Source organism: Actinia tenebrosa, unplaced genomic scaffold (assembly GCF_029948245.1).
Source record: "Actinia tenebrosa isolate PJP-AT-01 unplaced genomic scaffold, QUT_ActTen_1.0 PGA_scaffold5__44_contigs__length_20552954, whole genome shotgun sequence".
Taxonomy (NCBI): Eukaryota; Metazoa; Cnidaria; class Anthozoa; order Actiniaria; family Actiniidae; genus Actinia; species Actinia tenebrosa.
Window position 1 is genome coordinate 6,250,388 of NW_028292582.1, and position 21,849 is coordinate 6,272,236.

The 21,849-nt window shown below is 36.5% G+C and overlaps 3 protein-coding genes across 3 annotated transcripts in view; 2 read left to right on the forward strand and 1 right to left on the reverse strand.

The window, feature by feature from the left end:
* Positions 1-1,543, reverse strand: part of LOC116286987 (polycomb protein EED) — a 30,710-nt gene extending 29,167 nt beyond the window's left edge. Inside the window, exons 1-2 of the mRNA XM_089037547.1 lie at positions 1,092-1,543; positions 209-307 (exon numbers count right to left, since the gene is read on the reverse strand). Of these exons, the coding sequence (XP_088893673.1) occupies positions 209-307; positions 1,092-1,367 (375 nt within the window). The 5' untranslated portion in view covers positions 1,368-1,543. The remainder of the gene's footprint in view (positions 1-208; positions 308-1,091) is intronic.
* A 123-nt stretch (positions 1,544-1,666) lies between these two features.
* Positions 1,667-16,152, forward strand: LOC116286612 (acid ceramidase). The gene is made up of 17 exons (XM_031693165.2): positions 1,667-1,801; positions 2,307-2,353; positions 3,251-3,335; positions 4,362-4,445; positions 6,978-7,056; positions 7,496-7,570; positions 8,546-8,591; positions 9,447-9,519; positions 10,175-10,246; positions 11,274-11,328; positions 11,941-12,022; positions 12,368-12,452; positions 13,019-13,065; positions 13,389-13,479; positions 14,159-14,191; positions 14,586-14,642; positions 15,571-16,152. The coding sequence occupies exons 1-17, from the start codon at positions 1,733-1,735 to the stop codon at positions 15,658-15,660; spliced, it is 1,170 nt and encodes a 389-aa protein (XP_031549025.1). The 5' UTR covers positions 1,667-1,732; the 3' UTR covers positions 15,661-16,152.
* Positions 16,153-18,768: 2,616 nt separating this feature from the next.
* LOC116286610 (serine/threonine-protein kinase mos) lies at positions 18,769-20,526 on the forward strand. Its single transcript, XM_031693163.1, has one exon. The coding sequence runs from the start codon at positions 18,930-18,932 to the stop codon at positions 19,860-19,862; it is 933 nt and encodes a 310-aa protein (XP_031549023.1). The 5' UTR covers positions 18,769-18,929; the 3' UTR covers positions 19,863-20,526.
* Positions 20,527-21,849: the final 1,323 nt, after the last annotated feature.

Sequence of the window (21,849 nt, forward strand, 5' to 3'; positions counted from 1 at the left end):
AGATTTACAATTACTTTGGGAAGTGGCTGAGTAGGCGGCTGAGTTAGTGAGAGAATTGGGAATTGGCTGAGTAGGCGGCCAAATTACGTGTAGCAAGAGTAGAGGGCGGAATCTGCCGGTTGCCTGCTTCTATTGAAAACCCTGCAGTACTGACTTGAACCAGATTTTTCCTCAACCTAAAAATGACTAATAAACAAGATGTACTCACCCTGTTACTCCCAGCTGTAGCAAAGATATGGGGACCAGAATCTTCATCTTTAACAAAATAGTTAAATTGGACAGAGAATAATGGCAGTTTATGATCTTCCTAATGTAACAATGAAAATAAAATAAAAATGATTAGTAAATGTAGAAAGTACCAGATAGAGAGCCAATGACCAATTGCAAACACAAATAAATTCTTGGAATACAACCATGTGACTGAAAAATCCCTAGAGATATAAATAACAATGAAACAGCTGCCATGTTGGTTGATCCAACAAGAAAAGCTAATGAGAAATGCTTTGCATAGTCATCCGACATGGCGGCTAACATGTACCCCAAGAATAGCAGGTTAACATATTTAATTGTATACGTCATTATAATCTCCAACCTTGGTAGGATGAAAAATAAATAAAAGATTGCTTCTATTTTATTTATGGTACACCCTCAATTAGTTGGGAATCCCTTGGAGAATTCATGGTGTACACTTCATTATTTTGCTCATGATCCGGGGTTATGTTGTCATGCTTTTTTTTATGCAATTCAGATTAAATACCAACTCAATCAAACGTGTATCACAGAGCAAACTGGAAAATATTACTGGATTTAAAGGAAATCAATACGACAAATTATTAATACAAATGTGGAAGGGTCAGTATTTAATGTAAACGGATACCTATCGATGTAATTAGCGGAATTACTTCGTGTGACTATCGATTGACCGATATCAATGGATACCAATTAACTATTTTTTATCGATTAATATCGATTTATTGACTGATTTCCGATGATCGACTGTCATCGATTAGTGGAAGTAAATAACTCTACAGGTCCCAAAACGGAACAAGTGTTGAAACAAAACATCAAATTTAAACTAAAAACATGGATACCTTGAGGAAATTCGAGCATCTAAACGCGATGTTTTTTCTTTTCTTCTTTCTCTTCCCACGTGGGTGATTTCTTTTGATGTTTACGGTCGAAGACGTCGTGGTTGAACTTGTAGAATTAGAACTGCTGATAGTAGAGTCGTTATCACTATCTCCTTCCTCTTCCTTCAAGTCGTTAGAATCTTTATCTTCTTCCATATCAGGAAAAACACTTTCTGCTGTCTTCTGTTCGTCGTTGGTCTCAATACAGAGTCTTTTTGCTTCCCTGTTGTTCGCCATGTTGTCGTGTTTGTCAAAAAACGCGCCAGGTCAGCGGAAACAACACTGCAGGCTCAGCTGGGTAGACATGATGATGCCGGGTGCTGTCGGGTACCCGTAGGGGGTAGGGGACAGGAATAAAACAGGTTCGTTTTATCGATGCGGTTTTTATTTGAATCAGTTATTACTGGCTTTTATTAATGCAAATCTTTTTAGACCAATATTGTTTGTACATTCGTCTTCAAGTCTGGTTCACCGCGACGTTTGTTTGAATAACACAGGTATCCCAACAATCCCCTGTCACTCCGATCACATGATGCTCTCGTGTCGATGAATTAGCTCGTGATTTGACACACATCGACACAAATCCCGTGGAACTGTTGAAGATGGAGAAGTTAGTAGTGTCGATCATCCTTCTTCTTGCATTTTCAACGTGCTTAACGTCGGCCTTCAAGGTAAACGTTCATAGTAATGTAACCTTAGATGAAAACAAAGTGTAGTCTCCAACTACATAAATAGTCGAGCCTTCGTACACATTGACTCCAACATACGTATTTATTAGCTCCAGCTTGACAATTGTTCGACAATTACACGGAAGATTGTACGATTCGCTACAACAAACAACTTATAATTAATAAGCTTTACAAAAAGGGGCAAACCAAAAAGAAAAAAAGAAAAAAAAAGAAAACTACTTACAAGTTAATGATGCACGCTCGACTGATTCTTGATGTTAAATATTTATGGCGCCTGCGGGGCCTCTAGTCTGCGGAAATTCTTAATCTTACACAAAGCTTTGGGGTTGAGGAGAAAGTTCGAAACTACTGCTTTCACTCTTTATTTCGATGCTTGTCAAATTTTTTTGATGTTGCGTATTTCGAATTTAAGCTTGGTATTTCTTGAACATTATAGAATAAAACGGTTGCAATAGAGATAAGGATTTCAAATATCTTTTATTGACAGATTTCCAGTCAGTCTTGCGAAAATGGGCCATTTCCACCATCGGACAGGTAAGCTGTTGTATAAAATTTCCAAGCCAACCACAGGGACCCCAATTAAGAGGAGTATACTCCCATTTGGAGTTCACTGATCTGCTCAGTCTTAGCCTCGATTGTGTACGAAGGCATTATTTTCTTTCATTAAGGCCTGTTGTAGAGTAAGGAATGTACGCACTAAGGAGCAATCCAAGTTGATTAGATTCCACAGGTTTTAGTTGAGTGGCTGAATATTTAACGCACAAACAAGACTAAGGCTGAGCAAAAGGGAACTCGAAACTAGAGTATTATCCCAAAACAAGTGTTCTCTTGGATTATTAGATTAAAGATACAGCTATTTTGGTCACTAAGTAAACTTGAAATTTTTGGACCAAATTTGTAGCGTCATTGAAATAGAAAAATAAACAAATTGTGTAGGACTAGAACCTGTGGGAGGCATGGGTAGCATGTTCACAGTGAGAGCACTCCCCTCACACCGATGTTACTTGGGCTCAACCCTTGGACTTGTCATATGTGAGTAGAGTTGTTTGTTGGTTTTCTCTTGTGCTTCAATGGGTTTTCTCCAGGTTCTCTGGTTTTTCTGAGCCTTCTGCAAGAGTCAATGTCTAAATTCTAATTCAATCTACAAAGGGCCTAGATGAAAATTATTGTGTAGTGTCTTGTTTTGTGGCCTTTAACATTTTGAAACTGAAATGGAATTTAAAAATGTCAATTTCAGGTGATGCTCTGCTCATCGCTATACAAGTCCAGTTCCTCATTGCTGCACTTTACTTAAAACAGTCTTATTTATTAACTTTACCATTAAGTCGTTATGGGAAAATACAAACAAACAAAGACGACAATATTAAAGTGGGGAAAAAAAACAAAACAAGACAAGAGTCATGTAGAATTTCTAAAAAATTTTAATTTCAGTCCACAAGTTCCTACAGAAGTTATCAATTTGGACGTGAGTCCTGGAGACAGATATAATGACTTGGCAGCCAAGAAGGACAAACAAGTAAGTGACTATAAATTAGGTTGGGGTTTTGCACCATCATGATCCCACGCCCATAATACAGCTTGGGATGTCTGTGAACACTAACATCTGATATCAGATCAAGGAAAATAATCAATTAATTAATTGTCCAAAGTTTAGAATAACATCTACTGTAACATTGGAAATGCCTAACCAGAATTGGAATTGTCCGGTCTAATCTTTGCCTTGCCAGTAATTTTGTCCAGTAATAAGATATGCCTGAGCTAATGACCAGCAACTGACGATTCAACTGACCAGCAATTATCTTTAGGCCTCTATTTTAAAAAGTTAAAATATCTACCAGTGATATTGCATGATTCTTTACGATAAAAACAGTTGCAAGAAGCTACCAAAAATTCATATTCCATATTGTTTATTTATTTATTGTATATTGTTTAGTATTTCAGAAATTAGCTGGCAATTTATTGCTTTTGAGCTTTGATAATGTCAACCGACCAGCCGGACCTTGCAGAATCATAATTTGATTGAAGAAACTTATGTTTAATTGATTTTGATGGTTTCCTGTGTCCTGGTGGGGTTGAGTGGGTCCTGGGCAGGAACAGATTTCATTGGTTGGAAACAGGGAACCTGGCTATATATTTTTTGCTTCTTTTAGAAAAATAACTTTGCTCTTTGTGGGTTTCCTGTGTTGTGATCGGTTTCCTATTACATAAGCTGTAATGAGATCTGCGCTGTGATAAGATCGGCGCTGTAAACTGATAGCCGATTAAATTCAAATCAATAACCGTTGGTGTTTTTTTTCCGTATGGGTTGCACTTTGGTATGCAGTCAAAAGAAGAGAAGGGCTGCAACAAAGCATAGTTAATAAGTGTAATAGCAAAGTTACTTTTCTAAAAGAAAAAAAAAAAAAAAAAATAGCCAGGTTCCGGCTTGTTTGTTGGTTTAGTTGGTGCATTTGATGCAGAAATCAAATCAATCAGAAATCTCATTGCAAATTGTACATAATATGATGTATTAATAAATGATATGTTTGATATCTCTTGTTAGTTACATGCGTTACTGGACTATATCAAGAATTTTACTAGTTTTATTTTGAATGGTAAACTCTTTGGTATCATTGACAAGGATTTGGTAAGTTCTTATTAATGGTATTGTTTCTTATTATATGGCAAGGTAATTTCACGCGCTTTGATTGGTCAATTTGCGGTCCATAACTTACGGTACGGACTGAAAAATGAAATGGTTCACTGAGTGTACGTACTTATGATCTTTTAAAACATTCAAATCTTTATCAAGAAAATATATTTCTGGATGAAAATCGTCGGAAAACCTTCAATAAATAATTAAAGATAACTGAAAGTCACTGGCATTTAATGTAAAACTTATCAAACAAGTGACAACTCTTTCATACAAGCGAAACTCTTTCGATCAAGGCTCTACACGGCACTAGTTGAGCGATTTTGTACGACTAGAAAAAACTAGAAAAACTATGCTAAAGCTAAAACTATGTCAAACTACGAACTAAAGGGTGGTGAACAGCGGCTAATTCAGTAAATGAAATAAAGATAGGTTTACCGTAGAATTAACGTAAATTTGTTATTTCAGTGAGTTAACATCGTCCAGTTTGAACTTATCTGAATCGATCGGGTGAAGAAGCCAGTAGTTTCTTTCGTAAATGTTTTAAGCAGTTTTCTAGGCTCATCCGCTCTTGAAGTATGTCCATATTTCAGTAATATTTCACCCCCATTTGAATTTGAATGTATTTTTAGACAGGAGAGTTGGCAGTACCTTTTTTAATTGAGTCGAAAGTGTGCCTTCTTCATGACTTCAGCTATTGTACATATGGCGGCCTGCTTCAAACAGTCAAAACGTTGAAAATTGACGAAAACTATCCATGTTCAGCCAGCCGTAATTTTCCAAAGCTTCTCATTCATTTCTGGAGACAGTTTTTGAGTTTTTTTTCTCAATAAAAGGCAGGAAAACAAGCGGAAGGCTGTAGTATTTTTCATCTTGGTTGTGAATATCTTGAAGTTTGAAGTACGACAGTTTTCTTCTCAATCTCATGTTGAGTTCTTGAGATCTTCTTTTGATGCCTTTTTTGCTTTGCATTTATATGTTTTGCAAAATAAAGCCTCACTTTTGTTAACTAGTATTTCAGAAAACTTTGAACTTTAGCTAAATTCTTTCAAAGTAAACTAAAACTTCGCCTTTTGAGCGACTCAAACACTACATGACTTTTGGCACGTACAGGAAGCCCTTCCAATGCAGTTCTCGTTTGACATGCGCTGTCAACTTTACTTTTTGTTGCTTCGCCTCTTTTTGATCTCAATGCCTTGCCATATGATAAATATCTTATCAACCTCGTTTGCTCGGTCCGTACCGTAAGTTATGGATCCTTGTTTTTTCCACTTTTATATGGCCCGCGCACTACGTGCTTGGGCCATAAGGCAGTGGAAAAAACTCGGTCCATAACTTACGGTACGGACCTCGCACTCGCTTAATAAGAGCTATATATTCCTAGCATTAAATTTGTTTCTCAATTGATTGATGTATAATACAGGGCCTAAAGACAATGTCTGGTCATAGGACAATATCTGGTCATCAGACATTGTCCAGCCAGAATTACAACTTGTCCAGTCAGATCTTTGCCTTGCTGTTCATTTTGACCAGTAATGGAAGTAAGCCAGGAATGAGGTTATGACTAAGCTACAACTGGTTTTGTCAGTCATCACATGACTGGCAACTGACCAGCCATTATTTTTAGCCCTTTGAAATTATCATGCTAAAGAATGACTGGCTAAAAATTAATGGGAAGCATGGGTGGCATGGTGGCAAGAGCACTCGCCTCTCACCAATGCGAGCTGAAGCGTCGTATGTGAGTAGAGTTGTTTGTTGGTTCTCTCCTGTGTTGTCTATGTGAGTAGAGTTGTTTGTTGGTTCTCTCCTATGTTGTATGTGAGTAGAGTTGTTTGTTGGTTCTCTCCTATGTTGTACGTGAGTAGAGTTGTTTGTTGGTTCTCTCCTGTGCTTCAAGGTTTTTTTCTGGGTTCTCTGGCTTTCCTCCCTTCGCAAAAATCAACTTCTTTTGTACATTAAACTGACATAATTATTTCAATGCAAAACTGGCTGGTTTTACTAAATAAGGTGTATATAAAAGCTAATTTGGCAGCGAAATGCCCATGCATCATCCTCATCCTCATCCTCATTATGTTAATTTATTTAACAAAAAGACACTCTTTCTGTGCTCCATTCAGTAATAAAGCATGCAGGAAGTTGGGTAAGCTGTAGGCAAGTGCTTCTCATACTTGTTGAGTGATTACAACACTTCCACACACAAGTGCTTTATTGCTGAACAGCCCGTGGAAAAAGCTGTTTTATTCATTTTATTACATATAGTTGCATATTTCATTTTGGTATTGAAATTATTTATGCAAAAGGAAAAAGGGTCACAGGATCTAGCAGCACTTCGTGCACACGCAGATGGCATCAGCATTGTGCTCTGTTCACTAATAAAGCACAGTTTTTGACCAATCAGTGTGTGCATACTATCCTAACTATATAATAATAATTATAATTATTCAAATTTTTATCATTATACATACTGCATCTGTCCTAATTTATGTTTATTTTATAGATTTTATATGATTTTATTGTTATTTGAAGGCACCGCTTGTTTACACTCTTCCATCTCCATACAAAGAAGAAATAATTGGTCTGAGTAAAGCTTCAGGGATCCCTATAGGTAAAGAATGGGCAGACTTAGGGGGCGGATGGGACTGTTAAACTCATTATTTTCAATATTGATATACATATACATGTACATATATGTGAAGTGAATAATTGAATGGTAAGATATTTTCATATTTGAATGATTCATCTTGAAGATGTCAAGTTCCAATATGTTAATGAGTGTGATATATATTTTGAGTTAAGCAGGCAATTTGAGGCTTTGAAGTTGGGATTATTTTTTTCTTTAACTTTTGTGTGCAAATTATCCCTAATATGCAGGAAATAGTATTTCATAGTTTAAGAATTTCCTTGAAAGCATTTCCCCAGGCCAACTCTCGTTTGGTTTTGCATCGTCAACAGTGCCATTTGGTTTATTGAGTTGCATAATTATCAAAATCAAAGTCATTCATGTTGTTTTTGATCCACAGTAATTCCCATTTTTCCTTTGACAGGTGAAGTGTTGCTCTACAATATTTTCTATGAGATTTTCACAGTGTGTACTTCTATTGTTGCCCAAGACAAGCAAGGTAGGAAACTACTAGACATTAATTCAAATATCCATATCTATATTATAGTATAGTTTTTAAATCTATACTAGTCGGTATAATCAGATTTTAACATTGAGAGGTTTTGTCAATATATCATTATTTTTTTCATAGCAACCTTGCTATGATACTGTAGCAAAAAAATTTTCCTGCATAATAATAAAACAAAATAAACAGCTTTTTCTAAATATATTAGTAATTTACTCAAAAGCACTCAACCATCCAGCTGATCTTGAAAAAATGTTAGCCAATCAGAATGGAGAAAATTTTTTTTCACTTTTCCTCTTGAAATCGCTGATTTCCAGGTGCTTAAATGAAAAAAAAAAAAAAAATCAAATGTTAATATGTGCTGAATCTTGTAAGAGCATGCATTGAAACCTTGTAGAAAGAATGCTCCTAATGAAGGTTTATTGTTATTATTGAATAATAGAGTGCTCGCACTAAACCTGTGAAACAAATACTAATTTTTAGTATTAAATAGTGATAATCAAACAATAGAAACAAAGGATTCTGTATTAATCATATCCTTTTTGTAATCACTACCAAATCCTGCAATCTGATTGGTTCAAAGGAGTGTTATATTGATTTCCAAATTACTACTAATTAGTACTAAATATTATTCACAGGTTTAGTGTGTGCGCTCTAGTGACATAACAATTTAGAAGTCATTACATTGTTACCGCAATGGAGGTCATGTTTTTATTTTTCACTGGTCAATTTTCATGAGGCTTCTCAACACCTCAGTTTTGCAGTGACAACATATATGCACTATTTCATATCAGCTTGATCATATTATTGGGAGAAGCACTTACCATTCTCTCCACACTTTAAATTTCTTAATTATGTAGTTCTTTTGTCACTCTGAATACTGTATTACTCAGATCTATGTATTTCATGATGTATTTAATTCAAATTAATTAATTATAACGAGTTAATGTACTTTTTTCTTTCAAAAAGGGAAACTGTATCATGCCAGAAATCTAGATTTTGGATTATTTCTAGGGTATGTGAGACATTGTTATTTCCGATTAGTAAGTTGCTGCCTATATACAGTATGTTGCTTTACACTTTGTTTGCTTCTAAACTACTTAATTTCTAAAGAAACTGCCTAAACTGCCAGACGACATATTTCTAAGGTTCCACCTACTTCCCATCTCTCGATCAAGACAAAACAAAAAACATGCTTAATGATTCACCCCTCAAATACCCCTCAAATATCATATGTCTGTCCATCACAGCCAGCTGAGTTGACCATCAGAACAAACTCAAGGTCAACCAATCAGAATTGAGATAATGTGACATCATACAGTGAACTCTCGCCTTGCGGACACCCCGATATTACGGACACCTTGCTATTACGGACAGGAGAAAAATCCCCGACAAAAATACTGACAAAGAAATGAGCGTAAAAAAACTCTAGCTATTGTGGATGCTCGCCATTATGGACATGAAGTGATGGTCCCAAGGGTGTCCGCGGTAACGAGAGTTGACTGTACTGTATTTTGATTAGCATTTCCCATGATTCTGCCAAGATAAACCTATGGAATATGAATTCTTCATTCTTTAAGTTGATCGTAAATACTACATGTTCTAGTTGAACTCTTGGTGGAATTCTAGTTCATTCAATGCGAGAAATCTAAATTGTACTTGGCCCCTGCTAGGAAAATGCTAACCAAAAATAGTTGATGCATAATCCCTTTTGCAAATGCAGTCAACTCAGCTGGAAGATATTCCTTATTTTATACCGTCTACTATTGAATCATGCAGTAATAAAAAGTTTTCATATGAAGAATTTAATATCTGAATAGTTAAATTAATATTTGGTAAGCATTTGTATTTATTTGTTGATTTGCTGCAGATGGGATAATAAAACAGATACATGGTCACTGAGTGAAGTTCTTCGTCCTTTAGTAGTCCAGTTAGATTATAGGGTAGGTTAATTCACTGAGTTATTGATATTTTATACTTGTACACTCAATTGCAAAATCATTGCAAAATCATTGCAAGATGCAAAACATACTGTAGAACATAGAAGATGAAACTGGAATGGCAATTGGTAGTTTCTTCTAACTTGGCAACTGTTAAAAATCAAAGCAAAACAGCTTATATTAGCTGCATTAGGGCAAATAAATAAATAATAATATAAATCTGTTATTTCCAAGAATGGTCTCAACTTTAATCTATGTTTCTATGTTTTGAAACTGACTCACAATGATCTTGCAATTAGTATATGTAATAGGACTCCATGCTTCTTGGACGAGGAAAATTCCGAGGACTGGCCGAGTCAGAGGAATTTTTCGAGTCTAATTATTTCTTGATTGGGGAGCATGAAATCCCATTACCTATTAATTATATAGCTGCCTAATTAATCCCATATCAACAAGACCTGTCCAATTAAGAAAATAATTGGACAGTTACCTATATGGGATTAATGAGAAGCTGTATAATGATATATATAATTATGATACATATTAATTAGAAAGCTGGTGATTTTTCGTATATAAATTAAAAACATAATCTATCAAATGGTTTTTTGTGAACGACTTTAATGAATAATATTATTTGTTGTCCATTTGTTGTTTACAGAGAGGTGGAAAGACTTTGTATAAGACTGTAACCTTTGCTGGATATGTTGGAGTAATAACAGGTTTGAAACCAGTAAGTCAAAAATCATTTGAATGAGCATTTGAAGTTATTCTAGGAAAGTCATCCATTAAAGCCTGGTCCTCACTAGTGCATAGACACATGCATAAGCATAAGAACGTAAGTCCTCACTGGGAAGTGCAGTGACATAAGCATAAGCATATTTTGATTCTTATACTTTTGCTTAATATGCTCTTATCTTTAGGCAAAACAAATAAATAAGTGTGTTTCCTGTTGCATGACCGACCCTAATTTTCTTGTCGATTTTTGCCGACCCTAATATTTTTTTCATTCCCAAATGCACCACAGGGTTCCCAGTAAGCTCATTTCCACTGTTGTATCAGTAAAAAAAATCTGACCTACCGACCCCAATTATTTTTCTCATGCAACAGGAAACACACTAATCTTATTTTTTTTGTTTGGCCTTATGTTGCTAGTGGGGAACAGCCGTAACTGCTGTGTCATCTTATCAAAATAGCTATTCATTAAATTTGAACAAACAGTTACTCAAAGACAATTGCTGTTCTTGCTGTGTATATCCAATTCTGAATGCATGCAGGAGGTTGCTTCAGCACAAAAGAAGCACAAGAGTTGCTTCTTGACTGCTTAAGCAACATACTGCATGCATCCATAATTGGATATATTCCCAGCTAATTAGCATTGACAATTATGTAATGGGTTTTATGACATGCCTGCTTGTTTCAGGCAGATGGACTAATAGCTTTTCATCAATTTATGCACACACAGAAAATGAGGTGAAAAAATTTAAATTTTCGTTCAACATTGTCACAAAAAATATTTTCTATCAGAAACTTACAACCATAACTTATCCAAAATGTTTTAAAAAGTGCTTTTTGTTCTGAAAGACAGTTTTTATGTTCTGATGCATCAAAGGAACAGTTGAAAAAGAGTTTTGAAGTATCCGAGAAAGCATAAACGACCCCTGGAGTATGTGCAAGTGCACAATCGATTTCTTGTTCTTAGATATCCAATGAATCAGAACTGCAGTTTACACCATTCTTTTCCACTTTTTGTGTTTCAGGGTGTTCTTACCTTGACTCTTAATGAAAGATTCAACATCAATGGTGGTTATATTGGTAGGTACATTGTAGTATTGCCACTCACTTAATAGTTTCTTATATTTTGGAGACAAGAGTACAGAATATATTTTCTCCCAACTAGCCGTCAATATTTCGGGGTATTGTCATCTCAAAATCGTAATTGTTTTATAATAACTAAAAAAATAGTCCCCTTCTCATTTGTCTGTGCCATCTTGAAAGGTATACTTTGCCTGTGCAATGTTAGAGACACCCAAACAATAATTGTTAAAGGTACTAAAAGAGGTCTCTATCTCTATCATTGGTTTGCCTTAGTCACTAATAACAACAACAACAATGATTTATTATCATCATCATCATGGGTGACATGTGGCAGTTGCCAAATTAGTACTGATAAACATATTATGGCTCTTTCTTTTTAATGTTTCTATAAGTTAGACTGCCATTGTACTGTGGTTATCTGAGGCATTTGCAAATACTTTTAGAGCAAAGGCAGCACCTTTAACTCAGATATTTTAGGACCCCAAGTGTTGGTTGGGCCACAAAGTCTTGAACACATGAACAGTGTCCAACCAACTGAGCCAAAAAGGAGATGTCACTCATTCAATTATTCAATATTTTGTTAATTTATTTATTTACAATCGTTTGAAGGTATGATAGAATGGATTCTTGGCAAGAGAAGTGCAAAGTGGACAAGTTTTATCACCCGAGATGTCTTGGAGCAGGCCAGCAGGTACATACATCTGGAATAATATACTTTCCTTTCTTTTTTTTATAGCTATGCATCAATAGCTTATAAGGCCGAACAACAGCTAACCAATAACTGTGGGCCTGAATACATTATACTACATTTTGCTAATTCCATAACTAGGTCACCCACCTCTCTATTAAGCCCCTCCGCCCTCCCCTCAAGCATGCCTGAAATAAATAAGCCTCCCGGGGCTTGATAGAGAATTTACAGTAGTAATACTGTAGTTTAAATGCGAATCCCCTTTATAGCCAGGCTTGGCAATAATGCCCTTATAACATCATGTATTTCGTAGTGTGTGAAGCCATTGTATTTCTTTATTGCTTTTAGCTATGCAGAAGCCCATGACATGCTGGCAAATACTGAAGTATTGGCACCAGTGTATTATATTCTGGGTGGTAACCAGTCTGGTCAGGTAAATAAGATATTTGATTAATTAAGCTTGAAGGATATCTGCAATAGTGTATCTTGTTAAAAACTATGGAAACCTAGTGGACGATTTCTTTTCATTTCCAGGATTCATTTTGACGCAGCTGCTTGTTTTAAGGGTTTTAGGTTCATGTGACCTTTTAGTACGAGTTGTCCATTAATGCAGTCACAAAAAGAATATAAAGTTTTGTCACTAAGACATTTCTGTGTTGATTTATGGGGAGTCAGAAACTTCCGTGTGTGGATTTGGATTCAATTTATTATATTCCAAGTTAGAGTTATTCAAAATATTCCAATAAGATGACTATATATTTCCTTTAGAACAATAATTGTAATTGTGTAAATATTTTATCCACAACACGCAAACATTGAAGTATCTCACATGATGGTCATTCTACTGATTCTGCTCCTGTTTATTAAGGAAAGTAAATCAGTCAGTCGTTTGGTCGGTCATTCGGTCAATGTTATCAGGATTTAATATGTTAAATGATTGGTCAATGTAGTCTGGTAACTGAGGACTTGTTATGATATCTACATATTTTACTCTAACAGGGTGTGGTGTTAACTCGCGATCGAACTAAGAACCTGAAGGAGAACAGGTACGTGAATGACTTTTGTATTCAAATGCTGCCGCAATTTTAGTACAAATACAGTCGCTCATATTGTTGCCACGGTGGCGGCAAACCAAAATGAAAAGGGAGAGGGGAGGGGAGGGGGGCTTTTTTTAGTTTAAAAACTAATCAAACAAGCTCAATGCAATAGTGGAATTGGAAACAGCCCTTAAAAAGTAGGGTGGGGGACTCTCTAGTTTTCCTGTCTCCGTAAAAGGAAAAGTTTTATGTTAGTTGCTCAATCTGCAAAAGGTTTATATATCACACCCAGAAATCCTGGGCTCATGAGGTGAATTGACGTTGTTTTTCAGTCTTGACCCTAAGAATGGCAAATGGTTTGTACTTGAAACCAACTATGATTTTTGGGAACCACCTTTGGTGTTTGACGACAGAAGGACTCCGGTATGTTATGTTTATCATCTCAGTTACACTATGTTAATGCTATACTAATTTTATGGTATATAATAATTAATAATAATTGCTAAAGTTTATAGCAGTACAGTATGATCGTTACACACGATTGCCGAGATGCATCGGCGCTTTTTTTGAAAATCGCAGGCTCAGACTTTAAAACGAGGCATTTTCGAGCAGTGTGATAAAAAAACATTGGAAACCATTGAGTTAAAGGCGAGTTCTAGAACCCTTGGAGTAGAGACTTTGTCTGAAGCTAAATGAGCTATATTTTTTCCAAAAGTTTATTATCCTGCTCCCCGACTAAAAGAAACTTCAAAGTGTTCCTTCGTTAACATAATTTTCGGCTACAAAGTAAAATTAGTCCAAATTATTATTTCTTTCACCATTCTGTCCCCCTTAAAAACAAGAAGTGTCGTCATAGTGATATAGGGATGTATGTACATAGGTTTGGCTGGTGATCCACCTTTGCGGGCGATGGTAGTATCATTTACATTCCTGGAAAATGAAGTTGCAGTTTTTTCGTTTACTAAATATTGATCTGAACTAATGCTTGCTGGTTGAATAAATAATAAAGTCTTCGTTTAAAAAAGTGAACTTTCAGTCAGAGGCTAGTTTACAAAGTGCTTTCAAATTGTTTTACGTGGAGGTTTTGTTATTCTGTTAATAGGGAACGTATTGCATGCAACACGGTGGACAAAATGTAAGTATCGTAACTAAACCTTCAGCAACTTTTTTGAAACAAACTTTTTTTATGGGTGGCAGTGGTTTACCGCTCGCCTCTCACCACTGTGGTCCGGGTTCGAGCACTGGCTCAGACTGGATCATATGTGTCAGTGAGTTGAGTTTGTTTGTTGTGTTGTTCTCTCCCTTGCCACGAGGGCTTTCTTCGGGATCTCCGGTTTCCTCCCTCCGTAAAAAGCAACATGTGAGTTGAGTGTTGTATGTTGTAAATATAGAATGTAGTGGTAGTGCGTGTGGAGGGAACCTCACGGAAGAGCCCCGCGTGGGCAGTGGTGGTTGTAAAATATATATATATTTTTAAACAAATAGTTGAAATAGCTGTATACTAATAGGTAAATCATGTTATATAACAGGCATTGTCGATGAAGAGCCTCTACAACGTGCTTTCAACACAGCCAGTGTTAAATAAGGTATTTATTTACTGACGTCTAGTGCTGGGTAAATATGATCGCAATTCCATGAATGCAAATAAGGGGTTTTAGTAAAATATCAAACACGGAAAGTTTGTCTTCTCAAACTATTAATAATTCTTGGAGAATTCCATGCAGAAATGGCCCAAATTTTATGTTAAGTAAGATCACATTTTCAAACCTCCTTCACGCTAGTGGTTTTCTTTGTTATGTTCTCATGAATTAATGTGTTTTAGATTGCATGAACCATTTTAGTGAAACAGTTACCTGATATACTTATTTCAATAAAGTTATAGTCACCAAAAACCTAGATATCTGTAATCGCTGAGGATCATGGGAAATATTTCATATCCAACAAGTAAATGTTTTGACACAAACTGCAGCAGTTGAGGAAGCTCAGAGGAGGTGAACTCGTAACTGGTAAAAGATCTCAAGTCCATCAACAGTTATCAAGCGGTTGAAACATGTAAAATGTATCTATCCATAATCCTTGTCAGTCTCAGCTTTGTAGCTTTTCAGGTGACTAACTTTATTGAAATAAGTGTATTGCCGGGTAACGTTTCAATGAGAAAGCCCAGTCTTATCATAGGGTCCTGAACGGATAGCATGTTTACAGTTTATATCATACTACTTATATAAAAATAATTTTGATTACAATATATTACAGAGGGTCCTGAAAGGGGTTCCTGATCCCATTTCCCAGCCCCCATTTTGAGCAAATCCCATAATCCCAGCCTATGTTTTGCTCAAATCTCAATCCCATTCCCATTTTTTGACTGTTTTTGGTTTTGTTTTTGAATTCCATTCCCATTGCATAAGATCCCATTTTGCCAGCCCAAAAACGGAGAATCCCTGCTTCCATTTTACCCTTCAGGACTCTCACCCCATATACATTGTCTAATTGACTTTGGTTCTTTCTTTGTTGCAGCTGACAACGTATACTGTTGTGATGCAGGCCAATTCTGGGGAAATGATGACGTACATCAGGAATTGTCCCGACCCTTGCTTTCCTTGGTAGAAGAATACATCAAATATTACTATCTGAACTGAATGAAAAAATAAGTAAATTTAAATTCGAAAATTATGAAAAAGATAAAGCATGAAGTAGTAATCTTTCAAAAGCAGCAACAACGATAATTATTGCCTAAATTGAAGCCTTTTTCTGCACTACCATTGCCTGACCTACGGTTGAATTATATGGTAGATGTTTTCTAGCTACTAATGGCTAAAACATGTTGCAGTAAAAAATTTTGCTGCTCATTATTTATTTTTCCTCTTGGTAAATGTTCATTACAGACATTGTTGCAGCTAATTTCCACCGTTTCTCATCAGTACTTTTATGTTTTTTTTCTACCGATGGTTTTGTTACAAGAAATGTCAATATTTTATAATTCCAACTCCTACTCAAGGTTTTTTCACATTAATCATGAATATCAAATGATATAGTATTTGTAAACGTGTATATGAAGGCACTACAATTTGATAAGAAATAAAAATACGAGAAGGTAAAGACATTTTGTGGTTTTAGTTCGGCCATCACGAAAGTAGTGCTTCTTGACTTAGGGAAGTTTCATTTAATATGACGAGTAAGGTGGGCATGAAAATGCTAAGGGGGGGGGGGGGGGATAAATTTTCTGAAAAACATTAAAGAAGGGATTTTATTTTATTTTTGGAATGGTAAGTAAAAGGAGAAGAACTTGGCGACAAATGGGTTTTGGCGGGGGGGGGGGGGGGGGGGGGGGGAGAAGAATAAATGAAACTAAAATTATACTAAACTAAGTTATACATGCAAGTTGTAGTCCCGTGGTTATCAGAATGAGAGATGGTGAGAATGCCTCATTGCTCTCTTCTATTGGATATATATAGCAATCTTTGCAACCCACCCACCCACGATCTATGTCTACTATACCACTCTCCGTGTGACCCCCGTCTTCACCAGAGGTTTACTTTCCATTCAACCAACAGCAATGAACGTGGCATGAATGACGTTACGACACTGATATCTGTGGTTTTTTTTCTTATTCCATGCTAGCTCTTGGGAATTATTGAAAACTAGCAATAGAAGGGCTCTAGATTCTTAATTCTGTCTTATCTGAAGCTCAAGTCTGGGAGCTGGAGTGGCCCAGAGGTAGAACGCACAAACATATCCAAATAGAAATCAAAATACACTAATTGACAAAACCCAAAAATATATATGCACGAATACAAATACAAATCCAGCAATACATGTACAAATACGCGCGAATACAAATACAAATTAGACTGCGAGCGGTCCTACTTCTCCTTCCAGACTCAGTTTATGAATGTTTTGGGATTCCTTTGGACTTGTTCTCTCCTTTCTCACTCGGATCCAATCTACGCGCGTCCACAGGAACCTCAAAACGCTCGCCCTTACAGAGTTTGGAGGGAAAAGCGGGACCGCTCGCAGTCTAATACGAATACGTACGGGAGCCAATAAGGGACATTGCTGCAAACATGAAAACGAGACGAAAATACCGAGAATCGAAACGAAGTGGATTAATAATGTGAGCAAACAGTTTCCAGCGGGAAGCACTTTAAATCAGGAAAATAAACTTGACTTTTTCGATCGGTATTGCTTACTAACTGTTAATTCTGAATGTGAGCATAAAGCAATAGGGTAGTCACCCGTTATAAGAAGAAATTGCCAAAATTAATTAATTCATGGTTGGGACCCCCCTTAGTTACCGTTGCTATGTCCCACAAGCTTAACAAATTATCTAGAATATCTCAGAATTTTAAACTCTGATTGCGGATAATTGACTATAAATTGTTCCAATAGTTTACTGTGCTGTGAAAAGAATATAAAGTTACCTCGTAATCTTATAGTACTCTTTCAAACAGATACTTTGTAGTTGTTTGTTTGGACAAGATTTTACTTCCCCTGGGAAAACTGCTGCAACAGTGATTGGTTCGCTGTTGTCTGCCTAGTATTGTCTGCCAAGCACGGAATCGGTTGAGATAATGATTCAAAAAAAATCTTGTCTATCTGATGCATTGTTTTCAGGGCTATTGTTGTGCTGATTCACCTGTAACCGTGGTCCAGTGGAAAAAACATGGACTTCCATATCATGACACAGATTCAAATGGGTGACCTGAAACTTTATTAATATATTCCCAATATACACTGAAAAAATGTACGTTTTGCAAGTTTTTTTGTTCCACGTAACTTTCAATCGATTAAGATCCGTTTTGACTTACCTTGACAAACTTGTCGACAATTAAAAGCAGGTTAATCCGTGACCGGCAGTCTGTAATCATGAGCAGGTTTTCTAAGTACCTCGAAGAGAATCGTTCGTATCCTGTGCCGAGGATAGACAACTGAACACGTCAAGACTCTTTTAGAACTCAGTCCTAAACGTTAAACTGATCTTTTGACATGCAGCAGCTCAAGGCTATGCACATTCATTTTCATTTTAGCCCCGCTCCCCCCTCCCCCGGGGCTTCTAGGTCTCTGGTAAAACATAGGTGCAACAGGTGGAGCAGCAAAACTGAAATCTTTAGACAAAAGATTTGGATTGTATTTCTTTTAACTCGGTAGTGGCTTGAAATATCTATTTCTACAGTCCCTTTTTAAACCCCAAGATATTATTTTTTAGTCAAGTGCCCCGTGCCCTGGTCAAGACTAGATTCTAGAGCCGGTATTTATTATAAATACTCCCAAAAAACTGTAAATTGGAGAGTATATTTTTCCTGTAAACGTACGTCGGTTTTAAATTAGAATTCATATTCTCAGTACATGGTTTTCCTTTGCATTTGAGATCATAGTGGTCAAAAACACCACTGACAATAAAGCGTGACTTGGTAAAATTGATTATATTACCAAAAAAAAATCCTAAGATATCTTGAATATCGTAAAAAGATTTTAGATGTGCCTTTTGCCCGTTCGCATATAGAATTATTTTCCTCAGACCATCCGTACTGATGGGTAAGGCTCTGATCAGTCGACTAAGCTAAGCTGCATCCCTTGAAAACGCGTTTTTGGAAACCATGTTACGGGCATGTGACGCCTTCTTACGGGTGACATATTACAAACACTATAATAAGCCAAGATGATTGGCTGCGAAACTCAGTAGACGTCATATTGTTCATTCTGTCACCAGCTATTTCTCTCAGTCCACATCAGCTAAAGTCAGAAATCACAATTGCGTCTTGGAGTTGCTGGCGACTTCAAAAAGCAAAAAATACTATTACGGGAAGCAGGGCTTCAGCAAGCAAATTGATTTGGAAAAATCACTCGTTACAACTCAATTGGAGAGGATATTCAAAATGCCAAACGGTAAACTATTTTTGGAAAAGTGCAACTCGTCTAGGATTTTATGCGAAACAAAGAAACTGGATGCAAAACCCTTTGTTCAGGAAATTGAGATGTTATCAGAAGAGGAGAGATCTTTAGTACGAATTGGGAAAGTCTTGGGAAGCGGAGGCTTTGGATGTGTGTATGAGGGGCATTACAGGGGAAAACAAGTCGCTATTAAAAAATTTCATGTGAATTCCAAAAGTCGTCGAGCAATGCTGCAGAGCTTTGAAGCTGAAACATCAATCATGTCTTTTTGCCATCCAAATATTATAAGAACTTTAGGTGCTTTTGGAAAAGAACTTCAGCTGGGATGTCGCATCATCGTTATGGAATTTGCTGGCAACAAGACATTGCGAAATATCATTGTCAATGATAAAGATGCCATTAACGAAGAACGTAGATTAAAGTTTGGCTTTCAAATAGGAAGTGCTTTGGAATTTCTCCACAACAGGGAAATTGCTCATTTGGATGTCAAACCAGCAAATATATTAGTTGATAAACACGACGTGTGTAAACTAGGTGATTTTGGCTGCAGTCAAATTATCGGAGAAGGAGATGACGATTTACCTGCTAGTCCAACCTGTTCATATTTAACAGGGACTTTTGCATATCGTGCACCTGAACTCCTCAAGGGAGAAGCACCCACTACACAAGCTGATATGTATTCTATGGGAATATGTCTTTGGCAACTATTAACGAGAGAACAGCCATACGGTTCAGAGAATCTGTACGTCGTGGTGTTCGGTGTTGTGGCGTACAATTTACGACCACCTGTGCCACAAGCGGACAACCAGTGCTTACAGGAATATGATGCTTTAGTAGAGCGATTGTGGCAGGCTGATCCAACGCTTAGACCTAATGCTACAGAGACAATGGAAATATTAAGGATGTTACAGCTATAAAGCTTCATAAACTGTAGGTTTTATATGGCTCTTTTATGAGAAACAAATCATTTTGTTTTGCTGAAATACAAAAGTAAAAAGAAAACAAATAGACCGTTACTGAGTTTGCTTGAGTGACCACAAATTAAACAATGGTTCTAGGTTCGAGTCGAGGCTTGACTTGATAAATACAGTAAGTGTTATATGCATGAGCACATCAAGTCCACCATCAGTCAGGCCAATTTTGAAATGGGTTATTAGTGATCTATTTTGCTTTTCAGGTTTTCCTTTAGAAGGTATAGTGTTATAGCTGTATATGTACTCCCAACAGACCGCAATTTACCAAAATAGATCATGAATTACGAAGCTTACGATTTAAAAGTCTTGAAAGCGGGGAAATATATATTTTTAAAAAACCATTTTTAAATCAAGATAAATCTTTAAAAAGTTTCTCCAGCAATCAGTATTTTTAAACATTTAAAACAATAATGACGATGATTTTGATGGTAGTAAATGATGATGATGATGATGATAATGATGATGATGATGATGATGATGGTGATGAATAGCTCCCCACTCCTATACAACATAGACTGATAAAGTTTAGCATCTATAATAATGATAACTTTTGGTTCTCAAAGATATTATGAAGGATTTTCTTAATAAACACCTTTCATTCGTTGTATGTAATTTTTATGATTTTAAGAAATTGCGCCAAAATAAGTGAATGGAAGAAGAAATGGAGGGAAAGAGAAAGGGAGGAAGGGCGGAAGCGGTCGGAAGGGAGGGAGGGACAGACAGACGGTGGGCTGGAGGGAGGGAGGGTGGGAGAGTACTAGTGGATCAATTAGGGAAGGAGGAATTAAGGAATACATATAGGTTATAAATATTAGGACGTAGAAGCGAAAGCGGATTCGCACCATTACTACGATTCAAAATTTTCAAGTAAAGCATAAAAGCGGCGAATATCTTTCTGGAAATCGATATATTATTATTGCAACTTAATTAGAAAATGTGCTGTATGGCAAGGGCTTTCAAAACATAGGAATCCTTATAAAAGTATTCCACTTTGTATTTAGCGCGATTCAGTGCTACTTAATAATAAAGCCCTCTTTTGGACATTAATCATGTGGTGAAACACTGCCTTCCATCTAATATCCAGGTCTTGTTTTTTCATTTCTGGTGTTTATTTTGACACAACTGCTTGATTTAAACGTATAGGGTCACGAGACCTGTTAGTATAGACCTGTGTGGTTTCAGCCATCTTACAACCAGTTTGAACATCTTTCCATTGTGACCTGTAATGATAAAAAGGTAAATTATACACCGTGAAAAGATGAAAAGTAAGTAGTAAGTTTTTTCATCTTTTCACGGTGTATAATTTACCTTTTTATCATTACTGTTTCATTAGAAACACCGACGCAGCTCACACTAGTTTTTAGCGAGTTATCTCTTCTTTCCATTGTGACCCGTAAGAAAGCGTTGTCATAATTTATAGGGTGGATGGCTATGGGTATTGGAGGGGGGGATTGGTGGGATTTCATTCAATTTTATTGGATGTAATTCATTTTCCGGTTACAAGCAGTTGGGGAGGTTACAGCGATTTTTTAGAAGCCAAAGATATTTAGTATATCTTGAAATTACATCCAAGACTCATGTTTTCGGGTTATTATACTTGTTTTCATTGGCTTTTTCATGTTTTACAATTAAATTTCATTCCCCTGATCAATGATCTTAAAACGACGTTCACACGCGCGTAGGATTATGAATTAGCAAACGCACGCGGTTTTTTTTTTACGATCTGACTAGTGTTCTATATTTTTGAAATCTGGATACAGTGGTTCTTTGATTAGTCATCTGATTGAATTTTTTTGGAATTGATTTTTTGCCATGGTTTTGCATATTTGTCTGCTCAAGCGGTTCATGGTAGTCTCCTACCAGGGTACGCAGCCGCTATCAGTGTCGTCATGCCACGGAGTAGGCGTTGCGTGACGAAACTAATAGCGGC